At 34.9% G+C, this 18642-nt stretch overlaps 3 protein-coding genes across 8 annotated transcripts; all 3 read left to right on the plus strand.

Annotated features, from left to right (window-relative positions):
* The first annotated feature begins 1191 nt into the window (after positions 1-1191).
* Positions 1192-5334, plus strand: LOC147397193 (peptidyl-prolyl cis-trans isomerase FKBP65-like). 2 transcript variants are annotated; one of them, XM_086452716.1, is made up of 13 exons: positions 1192-1451; positions 1995-2081; positions 2423-2683; positions 2786-2866; positions 2960-3040; positions 3413-3607; positions 3692-3781; positions 3855-4030; positions 4158-4280; positions 4468-4614; positions 4707-4834; positions 4925-5037; positions 5139-5334. In XM_086452716.1, exons 1-12 carry the CDS (start codon positions 1274-1276, stop codon positions 5025-5027), a joined length of 1650 nt encoding a protein of 549 aa, XP_086308842.1. In that variant the 5' UTR covers positions 1192-1273; the 3' UTR covers positions 5028-5037; positions 5139-5334. The 2 variants fall into 2 exon arrangements, with proteins under 2 accessions (XP_086308842.1, XP_086308841.1); XM_086452715.1 differs by having other exon boundaries at positions 4925-5334.
* Positions 5335-5591: 257 nt separating this feature from the next.
* Positions 5592-8991, plus strand: LOC147397194 (ras-related protein Rab7-like). The gene is made up of 7 exons (XM_086452720.1): positions 5592-6317; positions 6565-6591; positions 6701-6800; positions 7852-7998; positions 8087-8167; positions 8268-8413; positions 8685-8991. Exons 1-7 carry the CDS (start codon positions 6265-6267, stop codon positions 8752-8754), a joined length of 624 nt encoding a protein of 207 aa, XP_086308846.1. The 5' UTR covers positions 5592-6264; the 3' UTR covers positions 8755-8991.
* A 651-nt stretch (positions 8992-9642) lies between these two features.
* Positions 9643-18133, plus strand: RSY3 (Adenine nucleotide alpha hydrolases-like superfamily protein). Of its 5 annotated transcripts, XM_086452710.1 has the most exons (11): positions 9652-10284; positions 10406-10600; positions 10693-10777; positions 10928-11003; positions 12351-12527; positions 13104-13206; positions 13554-13663; positions 14841-14930; positions 15094-15174; positions 15615-16463; positions 17842-18133. In XM_086452710.1, exons 1-11 carry the CDS (start codon positions 10125-10127, stop codon positions 17932-17934), a joined length of 2019 nt encoding a protein of 672 aa, XP_086308836.1. In that variant the 5' UTR covers positions 9652-10124; the 3' UTR covers positions 17935-18133. The 5 variants fall into 5 exon arrangements, with proteins under 5 accessions (XP_086308839.1, XP_086308840.1, XP_086308836.1 ...); XM_086452713.1 differs by lacking the exon at positions 17842-18133 and having other exon boundaries at positions 9643-10284; positions 15094-15197; positions 15652-15811; XM_086452714.1 differs by lacking the exon at positions 17842-18133 and having other exon boundaries at positions 9646-10284; positions 15094-15197; positions 15615-15755.
* Positions 18134-18642: the final 509 nt, after the last annotated feature.

Here is an 18642-nt window from a genome sequence, read left to right on the forward strand (position 1 = left end):
ACTGTTCATCAAAATGGAGCACTATACATCTTAATTATCAAAACGATAACTTATCATTTTGATAAATATTTTATTTTAATAAAATGATAAAAATAATAATTTTCATATTTTTATTATAAAAAATATCATTTTTGTCAAAAGGATCTTTCCAACAGTATATAAAATACATTCTTATTTCATGTAAGAAGAATTTTTCTGACAAAAAAAAATAATTTTGAAAGCAAAAATATGAAAATTATTATTTTTATCATTTTAATAAATATAAAATATTTACCAAAATGGTAAATAAAATGTATAGTGATCCGTTTTGATAAAAAAATTCGAAAAGTTATCAACGAAGGTCTGATTCCAAACGTTGAAAATTCTATTGTTTTTTTACATTTTAACTATAAATATTAATATAATATAATAAATATTAATAAAATAAAATAAAATAAAATATAATATTTTAATATTAAATATTAATATAATATGTTTAAATCCATTATACTCAAAATTTTAAAAAAAATTTGACAGACTGTTTTTGACATAATATGACATAATATTAAAAAAAAAAATTAACAAACTGTCTTTTAGTGTCATAATATGCCTTCAAACTATACTGTTTTTGACATTTTAACTATAAATATTAATATAATATAATATTTTAAATATTAAATATTAATATAATGTGTTTAAATCCATTATACTCAAAATTAAAAAAAAAAATTTAATATTAATAAATGTTTCTTTCGTTTGATTTAAGGGCAAATGAATTAGAAATATTTTCATAAAAAATTAATAAAGTTAAGGGTATTTTGGTAAAACAAACCGTTAGATTTTAATTTTCCGTAAGATGAGTTTTGAGAAATAGGTTATCTCGACTTCTTCACAAAGAGTAATTTCTTGCTCTTGCGCGGAGTAACTCTTCGAAGAAGTTGTTCATCCAAACGACTTCTAACTCCCTGCAAGAGTCAAAAATAGCCAAAGAATCCTATCCAAACGCCTACCTAGTGCCCAAATATTTTGGTTGGACACCTAATATCCAACCGAAGGATAGCTGAATGATATTTTCTAGAGATCGTCAATGTCTCACTCGTAGTTGGACACCCAGTGTCCAACGTCGTTGGACTATTTAAAAGTCCAACCAACCGTGCATCTCGTGGTTTAGCTCTCTTTCACCTCTTATAAAACCCAAAGCTGCCTGCCCAACTCACACAACAGTCATCAACGGCTATAACCATTTGAATCTATCAAGCAAACTCACAGAAAGAGAGAGTATTTGTTTGAGAATATGGACGACATTGATGAAGCCATAGCTCCACCAAAGTCTGAAGAAGAGGACGAGTTCAGACCTTACTTCCCACAAGAGGTTGAAGATGAAGGAATCCTCAATAAGCTTGGTTTGAAGAAGAAGCTTGTCAAAGTTGGAGAAGGATGGGAGGTTCCAGACCAAGGAGATGAAATAACAGGTACCCATTTCTTCTTATTTTCTAAATCTTGCTCTAAATTTTGATTTGAGATTGATAATGCTTAGTACAATTGAATTTGTCTAGTTTATCTATTTGGGTTTGTGTTTCTTCTCTTAAATTTTTTTTATGCACTTGTGACTGATGGTTATAAATCACTGGCACCCATTTTTAAAAATCTTTTCTTCTAAATTTTGATTTGTGATTTATCATGATGAGTACAATTGACTTTGTTTAATTTCTTTGTTGGGTTTGTGTTTCTTCTCTTAAATTCTGTTTTACTGCACTTGTGAAAGATTATGGAAAAATCACTGGTTCCCAATTGTTCTTAAATTAAATATGGTCTAAATTTTGATTTTTGTTTGACCATGATGAGAGCAACCAAATTTGTTTAGTGTACGTGTTGTGGTCTATGTTTTTTTTCTCTTAAATGCTGTTTTAATGCACTTGTGATTGATAAATTAGATTTTGATTTATATCTCCTCTTTTCTTTTTTTTTCGTTCCAAGTGATAGATTAATGGGTTGTGTTGAATTTTACTGAACAGTGAACTACAAGGGTACGGTTCTAGGTGGTGAACAATTTGCCTCCAGCATTGACAAAGGGGAGCCATTGATTGTCGTGGTAGGAAAGGGTATGTACTCTAATTCAATCATCTCTTCTTTAGAAAAATATTTGAAAACCTGAATTATTAATTCTACTGCAAGCTTTGGGCTAATCCTATCAATCATCGATACATGAATTCTCTTCCAAATAATTGCAAATGTGGAATTTTAACGACAAAACACCCATAAGGCGAAGAAAGGAGAATTCCGAACTTCAAATATTTTCAAGTATAATTGGGTTTTACGATCCTCATTCGTCATGGTAGATTATTGAGGAAGATGCCCGAAGTTTATCGATCATAGTTTTTTCGTTTTGTTTAGGACATTGTGAAGTTTTACTTTCTTATATGACTATAATCTATCTATGCAGAAAATTTACTAAAAGCTTGTGAGGATGGCCTTATTACTATGAGGAAGGGAGAGATCGCCATCTTCACCGTGCCTCCTGCATTGAATCAAGGAATTCATGATCTATTCCCCAATATCCCATCTGACGCCACTTTACAGTTCCAAGTCGAATTAATATCTTGGTTCAAAGTTGTAGATGTATGTGAAGATGGAGGAATTATGAAGAAGATTTTACAAAAAAGTGAGGTGTTGGAACGAGCGCAGAAGAAAGATGAAGTTACGGGTAATCCACGCATGACAAACATGTAGTACTTAAAAACTTTCATAGCTTCCTTGGGTTAATTATAAAACAGGAAATTTATACTTCTTGTGTTCCTATGTTCAGTGAAATATGAAGTGAAGCTTGAGGATGGTAGTCTAGTAGTAAAATCACCAGAAAATGGAGTTGAATTTCTCGTGAGCGATGGTAGTTTTTATTATGCTTTATTTATGGTAAACATTTGAGATTGGATTGGATAAATTGTGTTTTAAGTTTTTTACTTCTTGGATGTATTATTAGGACACCTTTGTCCAGCCATTGCGAAGGCAATCGTAACAATGAGGAAGGGAGAACGGGCAACCTTACGAGTGGAACCTCGATGTATGTAGCTGCTCAGGTTACCATATTATCAAATTATTGAAACTTGGTATGGGACTTCAAGTGTACCTTCTTTCCCGAAAAGAAGAGATTCGAGAAGTGCTTCATTAAACATTAGAATTATAATTATATTGATTCCCTCAATTTAATTATTTAACTTCACATAAGTTTCAGAATCTACTTATGCTGGACTCAAAACCAGTGCTCAAGTCAAATGAGCTAACCTAGTTGAGTTCATAATCAAACATCGAGTCTCTAATCATTTTGTATTGTACTTTTACAAAATTGGTATCTTAACTTGGTTGAATTGTGTTTTTATATTGATTTATATATCTCATCACCCGCCTATCTTTGATGATCTGAGCTGATTTCTAGATGCATTTGGTGATATTGGGAGACCTGCTCAAGATGGTCTATCAGCAGTCCCACCGAATGCCGTTGTTAATATCTTCTTGGAATTAGTTGCTTATAAACTTCTCGAATATATTACGGATGATATGTTGGTTGTCAAGAAAATAATCAGTTCCGGACTAGGTTTCGAGAAGCCAAATAGTGGCACTACTGCTCAGAGTAAGTTTCTCTATTTTTTTTACCACAAAGTCCTAGACTCCTAGTTGCGTTGAATCTGATCTTACATGGTAAATGCTGATGCAGTTAGATACATTGCTAAACTCTCTGATGGAACGATATTTGATAAGAAGGGGTATGATGGAGAGGAAGCATTTGAATTCAAAGTTGACGAAGGTAAGAATCAAATTATTCCATTACTACTAATTCAAAATCAGGGCTTATGCCGAAGAGATTTGTGTTTATGCAGAACAAGTAATCGAAGGCCTAGACCTGGCAGTTGCTACCATGAAACGAGAAGAGGTTTCTCTTATTAGCATTGATCACGAGTATGGTTTCGGAGACACTGAAACCAAAAAAAAATTGGCTGTTGTCCCAGCACGTTCAACCTTGAATTATGAAGTCGAGATGTTAGGATTCACAAAGGTGGAACTCATTTCAAATCAAACATACTTGTAGTAATTCTAATATAACATGATTAGTTATGCTCACATCATTATCAAAACTAATATTGATCTTGTGATTCTATTCTTTGTGTCAACTTGGCACCCAGGTGACAGAGTCATGGGACATGGAGCCAGAAGAGAAGCTTGAATATGCGGCCAAACGGAAAAATGAAGGAAATTTCTATTTCAAAGCTGGAAAGTATCGGCGAGCTTCATTGAGATATGACATGGTGGTTATTTTTTTCACTAAAATTTTTATTGTAAATCTTTCCATTCCATTTGTTCTTCCTAATTCCTATACTAGTCTTGAAAGACAGATTAACTAAGAATGATACTGCATAGTTACATTTATGTTTTAACATTCTGAATCACAATTGCTGTCCAAATAAATTATTGAAACATTTCTGCTTTGGTTAGGCTGCAAAATACGTTGAGTTCGATAGCACTTTCAATGAAGAGCAGAAGAAGCTGGGGAAGTTTTTCAAAGTCTCTTGCAATCTGAACAATGCTGCATGCAAACTTAAGTTGAAGGAGTTTAGTGAAGCCGCTAAGCTGTGCTCAAAGGTAATCTTGATTGCATTTCCATCTGATTGGTCCTCGTCAAAGTTATTTTGTTTTATTTACTATACAATATCTTTAAACTTGTTTCAAAACAGGTATTGAAGCTTGAACCTAGCAATCTAAAAGCGCTTTTCCGGAGAGCCGAAGCATACATGGAGACACTTGATTTGGACATAGCTGAGTTGGACTTGAAGAAGGCACTTGAGATCGATCCTAATAATGGGTTCGTACTTAATAACATAATTTCAAGTTTTTATCTTTTTTCCTCTTATATTTCCTCGTAATCTTGGAGTATTTACGTGTATGTGAGCAGGGAAGTGATACAACAGCTTCAGCGACTGAAGAACTTAAAATCATATTATGACAAGAAAGAATCCAAGCTTTTTACAAACATGATTGAGAAGTTGAAAATATGAAGCGAGGAAGGTGTTAATCTAAGGCTTTGGACTCCATTTCTCAATAAAATATCCATACCAACTTGTTAGTTTGGATCGTTAACCAGTATGAATCATCGTTCTTGTACGCAGGCTTCTCTCAACAAAATCCAAGATTATATCATTTGTGTGTGTTTGTTTTGAGATATCTGTAATGTAACTTGTCATTGTAACAATGTTGTTGGTTAGTTAAGTGGCATTTTGTATAAGTTGAGTCTTCTGCTTCTACTCAATTCTTCAAATGAATTGAAATGTTTTGGAATTAAAAATGATCCGAAATTGTATTTAATGCTGTGTAGTTTAAGGAAATTGATGTCCTTGTAAATGTGAAAATCAAGGATCGATCCCAATCCGTGGCAACCACAATTAAAGAACTAAAAAAGAATTGAAGAGAAAACAACCACACGCATATGGCAACCAAGATCAATAGTTTCGGCTATATGCCTATTCAACACAAAAAGGAAAAAAAAAAAAGAAAAAAAACCCCGGAAACTACGAAATTATTCCCAATTTTTTTGGGCTAGGGGTTTTGCCCGGGCAGTTGGGTCAAAGTACACATGCCCAAAAGACAAAAAATGGTAGAACATTGTAATCTATCTAGCCTCACCAAAGATGTTCATTAAAGCACCATCTCTCATGCACTTCGCACGGTGGTGCGCCAATCATCCATGTTGAATATTAATCATGTCTAAGCGATGCTCGAACTTGAATGTTGGAACTGAATTACCCATACCCAATTAGGTGGACAAATTGCATTAGGCGGTTGTGCTCTACTTATTGCATAAGTGTGTTTGGTCTCTATAGGGAGGTGCTATAGAGGCGCCTCCACTTAGGGATTCTTGGCACAACAATTAGAAGGGATCTAAAGCACGTCTCGTATAATCGTGAGGTTAAAGATGAGGGCATTTTGGTTATTTTATTTAATCTCTCATGTAAGACTGAAGTCAAGGGATATTCATCAGTTTGAAAATACAGGGAGGTATCTCTAATTTTCACCAAAAACCCGGAGGATACCTGAAAAAGCTTAGTGGTGTGCATTTATAGTAAATATTGAAGTGGTAGGTAAAATAACGTCCCATGTCCCATGATGATTATGCGGTCGGTCGAATGATTTTGAACAACGACATCTCTCTCGCTCTAGCGAATTTCAGAATATTTATTGGGTTTCATCTGGTTGTCTGAAACCCTAATTTTATATAGATTTCAGAGCTTCGAATCCATGGCATCTCGAAGACGAATGCTTCTAAAGGTCATAATCCTTGGAGACAGCGGGTGAGCTTTTAGATTTTTTTTTTCTTTCCTCCCTTTTGGTTAATTTTTGGCTTAAATTTCATCTCCTTTGTTATCTATCGTTTTTTATACAAGATCCTTATTTATAATGTGTTTTTTCGTTTTAATTTCATCTCCTTTGTTGGTTTGTGCAGAGCTTTTTATGATTTTCTTTGTGAAATTTAAGCTTTTTTCTTCCTCTTTTTTTTACTGATCGTTTTGTAATTGCGGCTTGTTTGATCTGTGATAGGGTTGGGAAGACATCTCTGATGAATCAGTATCCTAAAAAACCCCAAATTTATCTTCTTCTTTTTTTAATTTTTTCAAATTATTCGCTTATGTGAATTTCATAAAACTCAAGTGTCGTCTTTAAACAAAGCGTTTAGATATGTGAATCGAAAGTTCAGTAATCAGTATAAAGCAACGATTGGAGCGGATTTCTTGACTAAAGAAGTCCAGTTTGAAGATAGGCTTTTCACATTGCAGGTAATCTATACCACAAATGCAACTTTATTTTTATTATGAATTCTTTATTTATTGATTGATTGAGTTGACACAATACGCAAACTAAACTCATGTATTTTCCCCACATAGAAATCAAAGATCCTATTTATGATTTTTTCATTCCCTCAAGAGAGAAAAAAACTTTGATTGTCTTTCCTAACCGTTAAATTTGGCATTAAACAACATGGGTTCTCCATGATTTAATGCGTATAAATTTTAATGCCACTGCCAAACATAGTTACCAAGTCGGGATTCGGGAATAAGTCGGCAGGGGAAAAAGTCGAAAAAATCGAGAGAAAATCGGGAAAAATCGAAATAGTGTTAAGACAATATATTTTTTTTTCTACTAAGTGATATTATCATTTATATCATCAAATCCCATTTTAAACTTATGAATAAATGGTCTTTGAAAAGACCCTTTTAAAATAGCTTGTTCAGAAAAAAATAAAAAACGAAAAATAAAAATCACATTTTGTTTTTGTTTAAATCGCGACTTTTTCAAAAAGTCGGGATTTAATTGTCAGTCTTTAAAATCGTGATTTAAACACGATTTTTTGAAAAAGTCGGCGACTTTGGTGATTATGCTGCCAAAGACTTAATAAGGGTGGTCACTCTTTTTGGAGCTAGAAATTTAAGGCATCACTTCTAGTTCATGTTCCGTTTACTCTGTGTACATCATCAATGAGTGGGGGATCATGACCTTTTTGAAATGGTGTCGTGTGCTTTTAATATGATGTTTAATAGATGGCATTCTAGTGAAATAGGGAACAATACATTTTTTTTTTTCTATCAAGATCCGAAATTAAGGTTATTTTGCTTCAAATGGTAGCCATAACTCTTTGATTTGTAGGAGGGAGTTTGGGGGGAGTTCTCTCTAGGATTATTGAGATTTTAATGAAATGGTATTTCTCTTTAAAGACGGAAAATCTTAAAAATCTGGGTGCTACATTGAGCTCTCAAAAGATGCTAAAATTTTTTTTTCCTGTTATAACATATCTCTTTCTGTTTTAAGGCTGACTCTCATCATGTTCAGATATGGGATACGGCTGGGCAGGAAAGGTTCCAAAGCCTTGGAGTGGCTTTTTACCGTGGTGCTGACTGCTGTGTTCTTGTGTATGATGTGAACGTCATGAAATCATTTGATAACCTCAACAATTGGCGAGAGGAATTTCTGATCCAGGTAATTATCAACTGTTTACAATCCATGACAACCTGATTTCAGATTGCCAAAGACTGAATTTCTTTTTCTTCCATGGTTTGATGACTAGGCCAGTCCATCTGACCCGGAAAACTTCCCATTTGTGGTCTTGGGGAACAAGGTAGATATTGATGGTGGGAATAGCCGGGTGGTAAGATGTCCTTTCCATTTGTGGTCTTGCGGTGTGTAAATGCTTTCCAATTCTGTATCTTATTTAGTGTGGACATGGGTTTTCATTATGTGGCTTTCAGGTGTCTGAGAAGAAGGCAAGGGCATGGTGTACTTCCAAGGGGAACATCACTTACTTCGAGACTTCTGCAAAAGAAGGTTTCAATGTTGAAGCTGCTTTTCAATGCATAGCGAAGGATGCTCTCAAGAACGAGCCTGAAGAAGAAATGTGAGTATGCATTAGATGCTTTATTTCAAATGGTACTCCATCAAAATTCAAAAAATGTTTTTCAGTTTTACTAATCAATCTATTGTAGATGCTAGGAAAGACATGTTCTTTAATTATTTCAAGTCTACTTGACTCATTTTAGTTTAGCAGTCCAACTAAAGCCCATGGGAATCTAATTACTTCAACTGCAAAAAGTTGAACTCTTAAAGCTAGATTAACAATTTCAAAAGAGCTGATCAAACAATGATGTTTTTGTTTATTTATGATGAAGATACCTTCCTGATGCAATTGACGTGGTGGGTAGAGGACGACAGCAAAGAGGATCAGGTTGTGAATGTTAAGGTGTATATGTTGGGAAGTTTCGATTCGTTTTTGGATGAGAAGGGCAACTTCAGTGTCTTCCCTATCCATTGTGCTGCAATAAATTCCATATAGTCGTGCTTATGTATATTATTACAAGTTGTCATGAACCAAGAAATTCAACGTGTATTTTCCATCCCTCTAAGAGTATGTCTCTTGCTTTCTACTGCCTTTCAAAATCCAATTAGAATATGAAAATCTGCTGCTTTGTGCTTAAATTTGGTTTTGTATTGTCATTTACAGAAGTCTCTACCCTCTTGTTTTCATTTTTATTCCTATGGTTCTTAATCTAAGCATCTTTATTAGAGGATCCTCATGTCTTACAAAAAAAAAAATGTCCATGGAGTAATCGAGTCGACTCAATGACACGTGTGTTTATTAGGGTGAGTCAAGTAAAATATAAACTAATTTGATTAAATATCCCAAAAAATGCTTTTAAAAAATTTAGTTCTTAAATTTATTTTCCATTTTGTGGAAAGAACATTTAATGTAATACATTACTGGGCTGTTTTTCGAGAAGACAATTTTCAAGTTACAAACTGGTTCAAGTAAGTTTTAGTACCAGAGTCTAACTAAAAATTCAATCAAATTGATTTGTTGCCTTAGATAAATGGTATTATAATGATTTCACTTATGGTGTGATTTTATAATAGGATGGTGTGGTAATATAATGTTATAATGGTGCATCAACATTATTACTAGAATAATTTCGATAAGATTTCTGTAATACAATATGGGGCTGTAGCACTAAAACATCCTTAAAGAAGACTTGTAGATTAAATCTTGAATCTGGTCGTTTCGCATAGAGCGCAGCTCCTTGTTCAGGGTTTGATGAGAGATTCATGTCGGATTTCGAAAATAAAATTTAAAATTATTTCTATAGTTATTAAATAATTTTCCTTTCCAATTTGATTGTTTTAAAGAGCTTATATTTCCAATTAAAATGGTGGATGTGCAAATAATCATTCTATTTTTCAATAATTGCACCCATTTTCATTTCTTTTTCTTGAAAGTTCTTTGATTTGGTTTCTACTTTGGTTTGAAAAAAAAAAAAAACTGTTAAAATCTTTGAAGGAATAAGGAATTAGTTGAGAGAGAGCTCAAAGGTTGGATACTGTTGGATTCCAAAAGAAAGTTGGTGTGGTAGTATAATTTTTTAAATTTACTACCACACACTCCCACACCTGCGGTGCGCCCTACGGCTAGGATTGACTTAGAAGTGCGCATAGCGCCGCAAGCGCACTTTAGCAACAAAGCTACAAATAAATGGCGCGAGAGCTTATCAACTCTCTCTCAAAAACTAACCGTCATTTCTAGGGTTTCTCAGAGTCGAAACAGTAAATCTCCACAAATGCTGAATTCTCTCTACTTTCCCCTTTCGTTCCCTTCCAATCGTTTCTTCTGCAACTGTTCCAATGGACAAGACACGAAGAACATCGACATGGCCAAATACAAAGAAGCCTTTTCAAGAAGGATGGCCATGGCGGGACTCAAACCCCATCACCGAATTGGTGAGCCTTTTCGTCTTTTATATTTACTTTTCTCCTTTACTTCCGTAATTTCACAGATTATAGAAAAAAAAAACTTGATCTTTGATTCGTTTGTCGCGGAATTCGGTCACGGATTTTGCAGCTATGGGAGTTTCTGGTGGACCAGATAGTGTAGCTCTTTGTGTTTTGGCTGCTGAGTGGAAAAATGATTCACTAATTAAGAGGGATGAAACCAATGGGTGTATCGATGGGCTTTTAGCCGTTGTTGTCGATCATGGGTTACGGGCTGAGAGCGGAGATGAAGCACATTGTGTCCGCGATAGGGTCTCTGAAATGGGTATCTTTGTTTGTTTAATTTCATTTTTTTATTTAATTTTATTTTTTTTGGGATCACTTTTGGAATGGATGACTAACATGGGACTTCTGTAGGAATCAGATGTGTGATAGTACGTTGCCATTGGTCGGATGGTAGGCCTAAGCAGGGTCACTTGCAAGAAGCTGCTCGCGATATGAGGTGATTCTTTATTAATTAGCATTATTTTTCCAATATTACTGGTTCTTAGAATTTTTATATTTTTGTTTGCTTCTTTAAATTCATTTCTATTTGATTGGTTCGAATTATTTGTTTTGGAATTTCTTAAATTGGGTTTGTTTTTAATTTCAGGTATCAAATATTTCAGAATGTTTGCATGGAAAACCAGATAGGTGTTTTACTTATTGCACACCATGCAGATGACCAGGTTTGGGTCACTACATCTTTAAACTTATTCTGTCCATAAATGATGATTTAACTTACAATGTCACAAAATTATGATTGGTGTCACAATGTCCTAATAAAACATTGAATCGAACTTTTTAAGATGGGGAGGCTGTCGACCATATTTTAATTCATTGCACATTCTCTCACCAAATTTGGTCAATATTCCTTGTTCTTTTCCGTATTCATTGGGTCCTTCCTTGTAAGTTCTCCTTGTTATTAGAAGGGTGGGCCAGTAATGCTTTCTCTTCCAGGAAAAGATTTATGTGGGCTATTCTTCCCTCGGCTATTGCTTGGGGGGTGTGGAATGAGAGAAATAACAAGGTGTTTAACAATAGGATGAGAAGCTCTCACGGCATATTCTTGGAGATCTTGGGCTTATTATATCTTTGGGCGAAGCAGAACATCGACTTCAAGGGGATCACTTTTGATGACTTCATTTTTAGATGGAACTCTTTATGTAGTCTTTGACGCTTTATTTTCTTTTGGTTTGTTGCTCTCTTAGAGGTTTCCTCGGCCTCTTTGTATTTTATTTTCTTTCATTTAATATATTACACTTATCAAAAAAAAAAAAAAAATCATATATTGAATGCTGAAACTAATAAGGCTGACACGATGCGCAAACAAACACACATTAGACATCTACTCGAGCTGTGCTATCATGAATTGTAAATGTGTGTGCATGTGTATGTGTGCGTGTGTGTGGATTATGTGCATATGCGCACTTGCGATACCAGTTCTATTTCAATCTAAGATAATGCTAAACTGTAACTTTGTTTTATTCTAGAATAAATTATTTATGGGAAGCGTTTCATTTGATATCGTTTTCTGTATCACCCACTTTAGGAGAAGGAATATAAACAATCTAAATTCATTGAAGTCAAGTAAAGATGGTGATGTGGGTAACTAAGCCTACCTACCCATTTAAGACATGAACAAATTGAGAATATTGGAATCTCCTCCCGATATAAAGCCTCCTTAAAATCAGAAGAGACGGCCTTATTCCTGACTTACAGCTCAAAGAATCAATCAAACAATGAGACACCATGCCAGAAAAAGGTCAAACTCGAATCGGTAACAGCGTCTTAATCAAAGGATTATGTACAGCATTCCCTGCATGCTAATTTTCATACTCATTTGTTGCATTCTTTATGTTAGAATTGTTGTATGTTGTTCTCAATTTGGTCACTGAAGCTATAAGGTTCCCTTTTGTTTCGGTTTAAGTAGTTGAAAAGGGGCATATTTATGGTTTTTAAATTTTAATGAAGTTATCTATGTTTTACTCCTTGAATTAGAAAGTTCTTTATGTGATGAGATCCAATCGATGCAGGCCGAATTGTTCATTCTCAGACTATCTCGCAACAGTGGTGTTCTTGGACTTGCTGGCATGGCGTTTGCTTCTGAATTGTTCCCCACACAGATTGATTATTGTGATGCAGATTCAAGCAATCATGGGATTCTATTAGTGCGACCACTACTGGAGTTCTCAAAAGAAGATATGTACAAAGTGAGCACCCTGTTTTGTTCCTGGCAAGATGTTTTAGGTTTATCAGTTCTGTTATACTTTTACTGCTTTGAGTACCCTCCATTGCCTGTATGTTACATGTAATATGAAGTTAGGAAGTATTTTCCTAACCAAACAAGAGAAACCAACAACTTCTTTTAATTCAATTATAGAATATGCCCCAGGATAGATGTACATAAAATGAGCAGGCATGTCGGATATGTTGAGCCATGAAAAGGTTTTTTACATAGCATGCTTGTTTGTTTTCTTTTTATAATATATGTTGTACTTAATGTTGGTTAGATAAAATTTTGTGTCTAGAAAAGTAGAAAATCATAGATTCTCCCATTTATGACAAGAAATTTAACAAACATCAAAGCAGTGTAATCACATGGTAAGTGTAATAATGGAGGTGTTAAACACCCCAATATAAATAGATTACCGTGCAGAAAATCATTTCGGGATTCATTTAATGAGCACATAATTATATTATTTATGGGGTACCCTTTGTGTTACTTTTAGAGTTTGGTAATAGATAGGGAGCGATAACCTTTATCCAACTGACAATGTCTTTCACAGATATGTCAAGGAGGTAATCAGGATTGGGTGGAAGATCCAACAAATCAAAGTCTTTTGTATTCTCGTAACAGGATTCGTATGTCATTAAGCAACATTTCGTCATGTGAGTCGTCATTCACGTGTAACATTTGAATATTATTTTTCGCTCGTGCAATTAAGATTGTGGATTTTTTTGTGTAATTTTTTATTTCACTCTTTATATTTTTGGTGAAAAAAACTTTACTTTCTCCATGTTTCACAAGATGGATATCATGACATGTTAGATCTACTAGATCAATTAATCAATCAACAAGGTCTTGTCCCAAATATCTGTGGTATCCCTACACAATTCATAGTCCACATTTTATTCTATTTATGAAATATGTTAGATGCATGGTTGTTATTACCCATCTACACGCTACAATTTCTGGTGCATCTTGATGGAGATAACTTTTTTTTCTGACATTTCAGGCATCATCAAATCTGAACTGCAAGCAATTATTTCAGCCTGTCGAAAAACACGTTCTTTTATTGATAAAATTTGCTCAGATTTGATAAATCAGGGTGTGACCATTGTGGCTGTAAGTATAACTTGAGTCTTGACAGTAGCTAAGGGTTTCCTTCTGTCATTTCTGATTTCTGAGCATTACTTTGTCATTAAATATAAATAAGAACTCATATATTTTTCTTATACCCCAATTCTCCTTTTAGATTTGGGACTGTCACATATGATCTAATAATGAAACTGGAAGCTCCTCAGCCCCACCCATGGTTCAAAGTTTTGTGTGTTTCAGCTGAGGCAAGAATGAAACATTGACCCTGAAACACTGAATGTTTCAGATTGTCTTGGGATATCTCGGAATGTTTCAGACGAGACTGTTTGAATTTTTTTTCCTGACCAAAACATGGGCTGAAAACAAGATTTCATACCTTGGCTCTACCCAGGTTGAAAGGCTTCTTCAAGAGCATGAACAAATCAAGGTGGAACATGGTTTAAAGATTTACAGAATTGCAAGTACTTACCTTTCATTGCAAAACCATCTGGCCTTACTTTGGTCACCAGATCCCTCTGCAATTGGGTTTTTTATCACTGCTGATCCTCCCTGCTAAAATAATTGATTTACTGGCATGGAGAGAGAGGGAGGATCTACAATCCTCTTATCCAGTCCTTGCAATTACTGCATTCTAAGTTTTCAGGGTTTCATTGATTTGGTGCTTCATCTTTCTTGTGCTACTATAACATACTTAGATGCAGTTAATTAATTATCACTGATTCACAGTTTACATTACCAGTTATTGTAGTTAGATGCCCCTATTTTGTACTTTCTTACAAATGGAGCGTGATTTTTTCTACATATTTCTTCTATAAACATTATTCTAGCCCCATAGATACTTCATATTGAAACGAAAATATAATAAGCTGGGGGGTTACTACGGGGTTCCATAAGAGAGTAATAATAGGTTTTTTTTTTGTTTTTTAGCTAATTAAACATGAATTTATGCAGAAGCTCATAGTATTTATAAAAAAAGTAGAAGAACTGGAACAAAAAACTGCTTCATGAATTCCTTAGATTTCATACCCAAATTATTAGGTGCACTCATGAGTCATGAGCTATACCTTCGTCTCATTGTGCTGCTTGATTATGCAACTGCAGATAAAGTGTCTATTCATTCTTTATCTTTAAGAGTAGAAGGAAGTTGCACATGTAGTGATCTGGATAAATACTAAATTTATATTTTATCGATTACTGTTTGCAGCATGGATATGCTATTATTGATCTAGAGAAGTTGGATCCATTAAACGTTGAAGACGTATGCCTCTCGAAGTTTGTTGCACTGGTTTTGCAGGTAAGCTATCTTATATATTGAATTTTTCTCTGGACAGTTGCCTTACTTTAGTGAATGCTAGCATCTAAAAATAACTAGATAAAGAGAAAAAAAGAAAGAAAAAGAACTTTTATTAATGATTCATCACAATCCTACTTATAATGTTTTTATCTTTGTGCATCAGTTCATATCTCAAAGGCATAGGCCAGTTCGTGGCAGAACTTCAAAGTTGCTTTTGAACTATATTCGTAACCTCCCATGCAAGGTCCAGTCAGCTTCACCATACTGGTACTTTATTTTCATTCTTAATACATCTGTTTGACTTGTTGAGTAATACCATTATACGAAAGGAGAAAAACCTTGGTAACATTCTTCTCATGGTACATATATTTGGAATATGAACTAACTTAAGGTTGAAAATAATGGTTAGACACAGTGGAATGGGAGGCTTCTTGTCTCTGGTACAAATTCTTGGTTTTACTAGACATTTTTCCAGGTAATTTGAAAGACAGGCGTCAGTGGAAAGCATACTGCTTGCCTCTCGTCAATGTTTGGTTAAAAGCTTATTTGTTCTAGAGCTATTTGCCCACAATTGACAATGAAAGCATGCACTTTTATAAGTTTTTATTCCTTATTAATATATGGTTAATAATAATATTGAACAAATCCCACAGTTCATAATTCCAATTTTTGACATCCTTGCAGACCTCCCTTACTGCAGCTGGTTGCTATCTTTGTGCAGCTCCCCAGTCTAAAGGACTGAAACTCTTGGTTTGCTATTCTCCTCATTCATCTCATCCTTCAGAGATGGAATTTTCTCACAAGTATACTTGTGATGGAAAGAATCATTGTGCACCAAGTGAGATAAAGCAAATTATCATAGAAGGAAGATCATATTTATATAATTTGGTCCCAAATGCTTCAAGTGTGCCTTTTTTGCGTGCATCATCTTCAGAGTCTGTTCTAAGTGAAGGGAAGAGACTCAATATTCTTAGTGAGTCAACTCAGAAAAGCATTCTCTTATTGCAAAGGGAGGAAGCCAATCATTTTAGTGCAAAAACCATCAAGAATGAGCCAAGGCATGAAATGAGATCTACCAGTACTCTTGTTAGTGAACCCCTTCAATCTGGACAGTGCTGTCATTTTATGAACAGATACTTGGTCACATGGAGATTTCACGAGAGGTTTTCAAATGCTTCATCTCCTTCAGAGGAGGTTGACTTCAACTGGATTTCAAAGGGTGGTACTCGGGATTATCTTTGTGGGTCTTGTGTAGTTGGGCATGACTCAGTAGCTGTAGTGCGCCACATGATTGATTCTGATTGGCTATATCTTTCTAACCTGTCAAAGGTTCAGACTTTGGGGGAATGTCAAGAGCACAAAATTCCATTAGCCAGTAAGATGGACCTTAAAACAGAAAAGACTATTGCATGTTCAGATTATATACGGCTATCAGCACAAAGAGCTCTCCGGGCCTTGAAATTTATTCCTATAGCAGCAAGAAGAAGCTTACCTGTCCTGATTAATTCTCAAGGTTTATTACTAAGCATTCCGGTATGCTAACTTCTTTACATTTTCCTTTTCTTTATAATAATTCTGAAATATATTGATCAAAGATTCAGCTACAAATAAACGAACAAGGGGTTGGTGAGATGGCCGGGACCATGCCTCAAGAAGCAGAGGTCCTGAGTTCAAATCACTTCACCACTTGTTGGCCTCCACCCTGGTGCTTTAAAAGGGCAGGTACACCAGGCACATGCTGGAAGTGGTGACGGGTGTGTCGATGGGATTAGTCGGACTAAGTTTGGATACCCATGTATCAGAAAAAAAAAAGAAGAAAAGATTCAGCTTCAAATCAATCAAATCTTCTCCCGAAGTATCTAAATTTTATATCCAGTTAGCCAGCCTATCTATCTGCTACACAGCTTCCTTCTTTGGAAAATTTGAAACTCTTCAAAATCCACTTTGAGGCCTGCAAACTTGGCTGATGAATTTGGCTATCAACCAGGATAGTGGATCCCCAAGAACACGACTTTGGAGTGTCATCCTTGGTGTGGTGATCCACTGCTACACCCCTCAAACATGACCATTGAGCTGTTTACTTGTTTAGTCCCAACATATTCTGTTTGTCCAATACAATGTTATCTTCTTGGTGATTTTATGGCACAGGAGCTAAAGAACAATTGGCTTGCCTTGATACATTTTCCAAATAATTATGCTTACTCTGTAACAGTCCAATTAGGTTATTGTTTTTAGTCAAAGTTAACTTCTCTCTTTTGCCTCATTAGGAAACAAATGGATTAACTTAATACTCTTGACCTGTTTTAATATGATCTACAGTTCGCTCAACTGGTCCCGTAAGCAGACGTACAAATAGTGAGTGAGAACAGGGAGAAATTATAGACTAACTAGAGATTCATTATTTTCATAGACTGAGAAAGTTGAAATGTTGACAAACCAAAAGCAGGTAGATTTATAAAACCAAGAACATTGATATTTGAGGAATTTTGTATGAATGGGGTTACTTTTGGTAGATGTGAGAGGATAACATTAAGATGAAAAAAGAACAATAAATGTAATTGGGCAGAAACTGAAAAGCATCAAATGAATAGTTCAGGAAAATGTATTAACTGCTGAATTCACGATAATGCCTCTATACTGATGAAAGAGAACTTCCCCCAATCTGATGGGTGGCATGCAGCTGATAGCTACGACTCCTGCAATGGGTTGGACATGTTCTAATCTTTGTATTTTTTTCACAAAATTTTTATTTCCTTGCTTTTTGACATTCTTTTTTTATTCATCAGTGATCTCAATTTTTCACCAGGTAAGTGAAAATATGGTTTCTTGTAGTTGATTGGTTTCTAATCGGTGTTATATTGGTGAGTTCAGCCTTCAGGGGTCTGACAAGCTGTTCGTCTTTCATTTCCAGAGCATTTACTTCAACCATTGCCCTTACATCTCAGCTTCAGCTGTATTCAAGCCAAGGGTGCCGCTTGGAGGAGGTCATAGCTCATTTATTTAGGGGAGAACTTCAGAAAGTTGCAGAGGTCGTCTATGTGTAGAAAACTGTTAAATCATTTGGATCATTTTAATGTTTTTTTTTATCTTCCCTTTCTGGATGTTGTAGCCAAACTTCAAAAATTGTACCTGTTAGATGTATTTATACTTGTGGAAAGGGCACGCTCCTCAATGCAAGTGTGTCCCACCTTTTTGTTTCCTAACCATGTGATTTGATCACTTTTACTGCTAATAGGCTTAGAATTGTCACACTCATCACATTTTAGTACAAGTGCTGGAAATCACTAATCAAGATTACTAACAAAGATCACTTTTGGGATGTAGAACCCTCGTGAGGGTAAAGGCCAAATATCCATGAGTTGAGTAAATCATCATCTAAGTCTTATCCAAAAATTTTGGTGAATTTGGGATCGCCTCGGTGCAGTCATCATGGTTTTCAAGTAAAGTCAAAGCCAAATCTATATCCAAGCTTTCTTTTTTTTCACTGATATATACTTTGTTAAAAGGAAAAAAGAGGAATGAATCACAGATGAAATACAATCTGGAGGTCAGAAAGAGCTCTGAAGGCTACACAAAGGCCACAAAGAAGATTAGGGAAAGAACCCTTAACATTCTTTTACGATAAAAGACGAACTGAAAATAAGGCTTTAGTTTCTACAACAATCTTCTCAATAAATTTCACTTCCCAAAATACCCCAAACAAACTGCAGAG

Source organism: Akebia trifoliata, chromosome 8 (genome assembly GCF_017979445.1).
Source record: "Akebia trifoliata isolate Shusen 1 chromosome 8, ASM1797944v1, whole genome shotgun sequence".
Classification (NCBI taxonomy): domain Eukaryota; kingdom Viridiplantae; phylum Streptophyta; class Magnoliopsida; order Ranunculales; family Lardizabalaceae; genus Akebia; species Akebia trifoliata.

What these genes read in the sequence shown, in the direction of transcription:
- LOC147397193 (XM_086452715.1), top strand. Translation starts at nt 1,274, where the DNA reads ATGGACGACATTGATGAAGCCATAGCTCCACCAAAGTCTGAAGAAGAG. An exon ending in CCAAGGAGATGAAATAACAG is followed by an intron (nt 1,452 to 1,994) that starts GTACCCATTTCT and finishes TTTACTGAACAG; the next exon opens with TGAACTACAAGGGTACGGTT. An exon ending in TAGTGGCACTACTGCTCAGA is followed by an intron (nt 3,608 to 3,691) that starts GTAAGTTTCTCT and finishes ATGCTGATGCAG; the next exon opens with TTAGATACATTGCTAAACTC.
- LOC147397194 (XM_086452720.1), top strand. Translation starts at nt 6,265, where the DNA reads ATGGCATCTCGAAGACGAATGCTTCTAAAGGTCATAATCCTTGGAGAC. An exon ending in ATAATCCTTGGAGACAGCGG is followed by an intron (nt 6,318 to 6,564) that starts GTGAGCTTTTAG and finishes GATCTGTGATAG; the next exon opens with GGTTGGGAAGACATCTCTGA. An exon ending in GAGAGGAATTTCTGATCCAG is followed by an intron (nt 7,999 to 8,086) that starts GTAATTATCAAC and finishes TTTGATGACTAG; the next exon opens with GCCAGTCCATCTGACCCGGA.
- RSY3 (XM_086452710.1), top strand. Translation starts at nt 10,125, where the DNA reads ATGCTGAATTCTCTCTACTTTCCCCTTTCGTTCCCTTCCAATCGTTTC. An exon ending in GAAGCTGCTCGCGATATGAG is followed by an intron (nt 10,778 to 10,927) that starts GTGATTCTTTAT and finishes TTTTAATTTCAG; the next exon opens with GTATCAAATATTTCAGAATG. An exon ending in CACACCATGCAGATGACCAG is followed by an intron (nt 11,004 to 12,350) that starts GTTTGGGTCACT and finishes CAATCGATGCAG; the next exon opens with GCCGAATTGTTCATTCTCAG.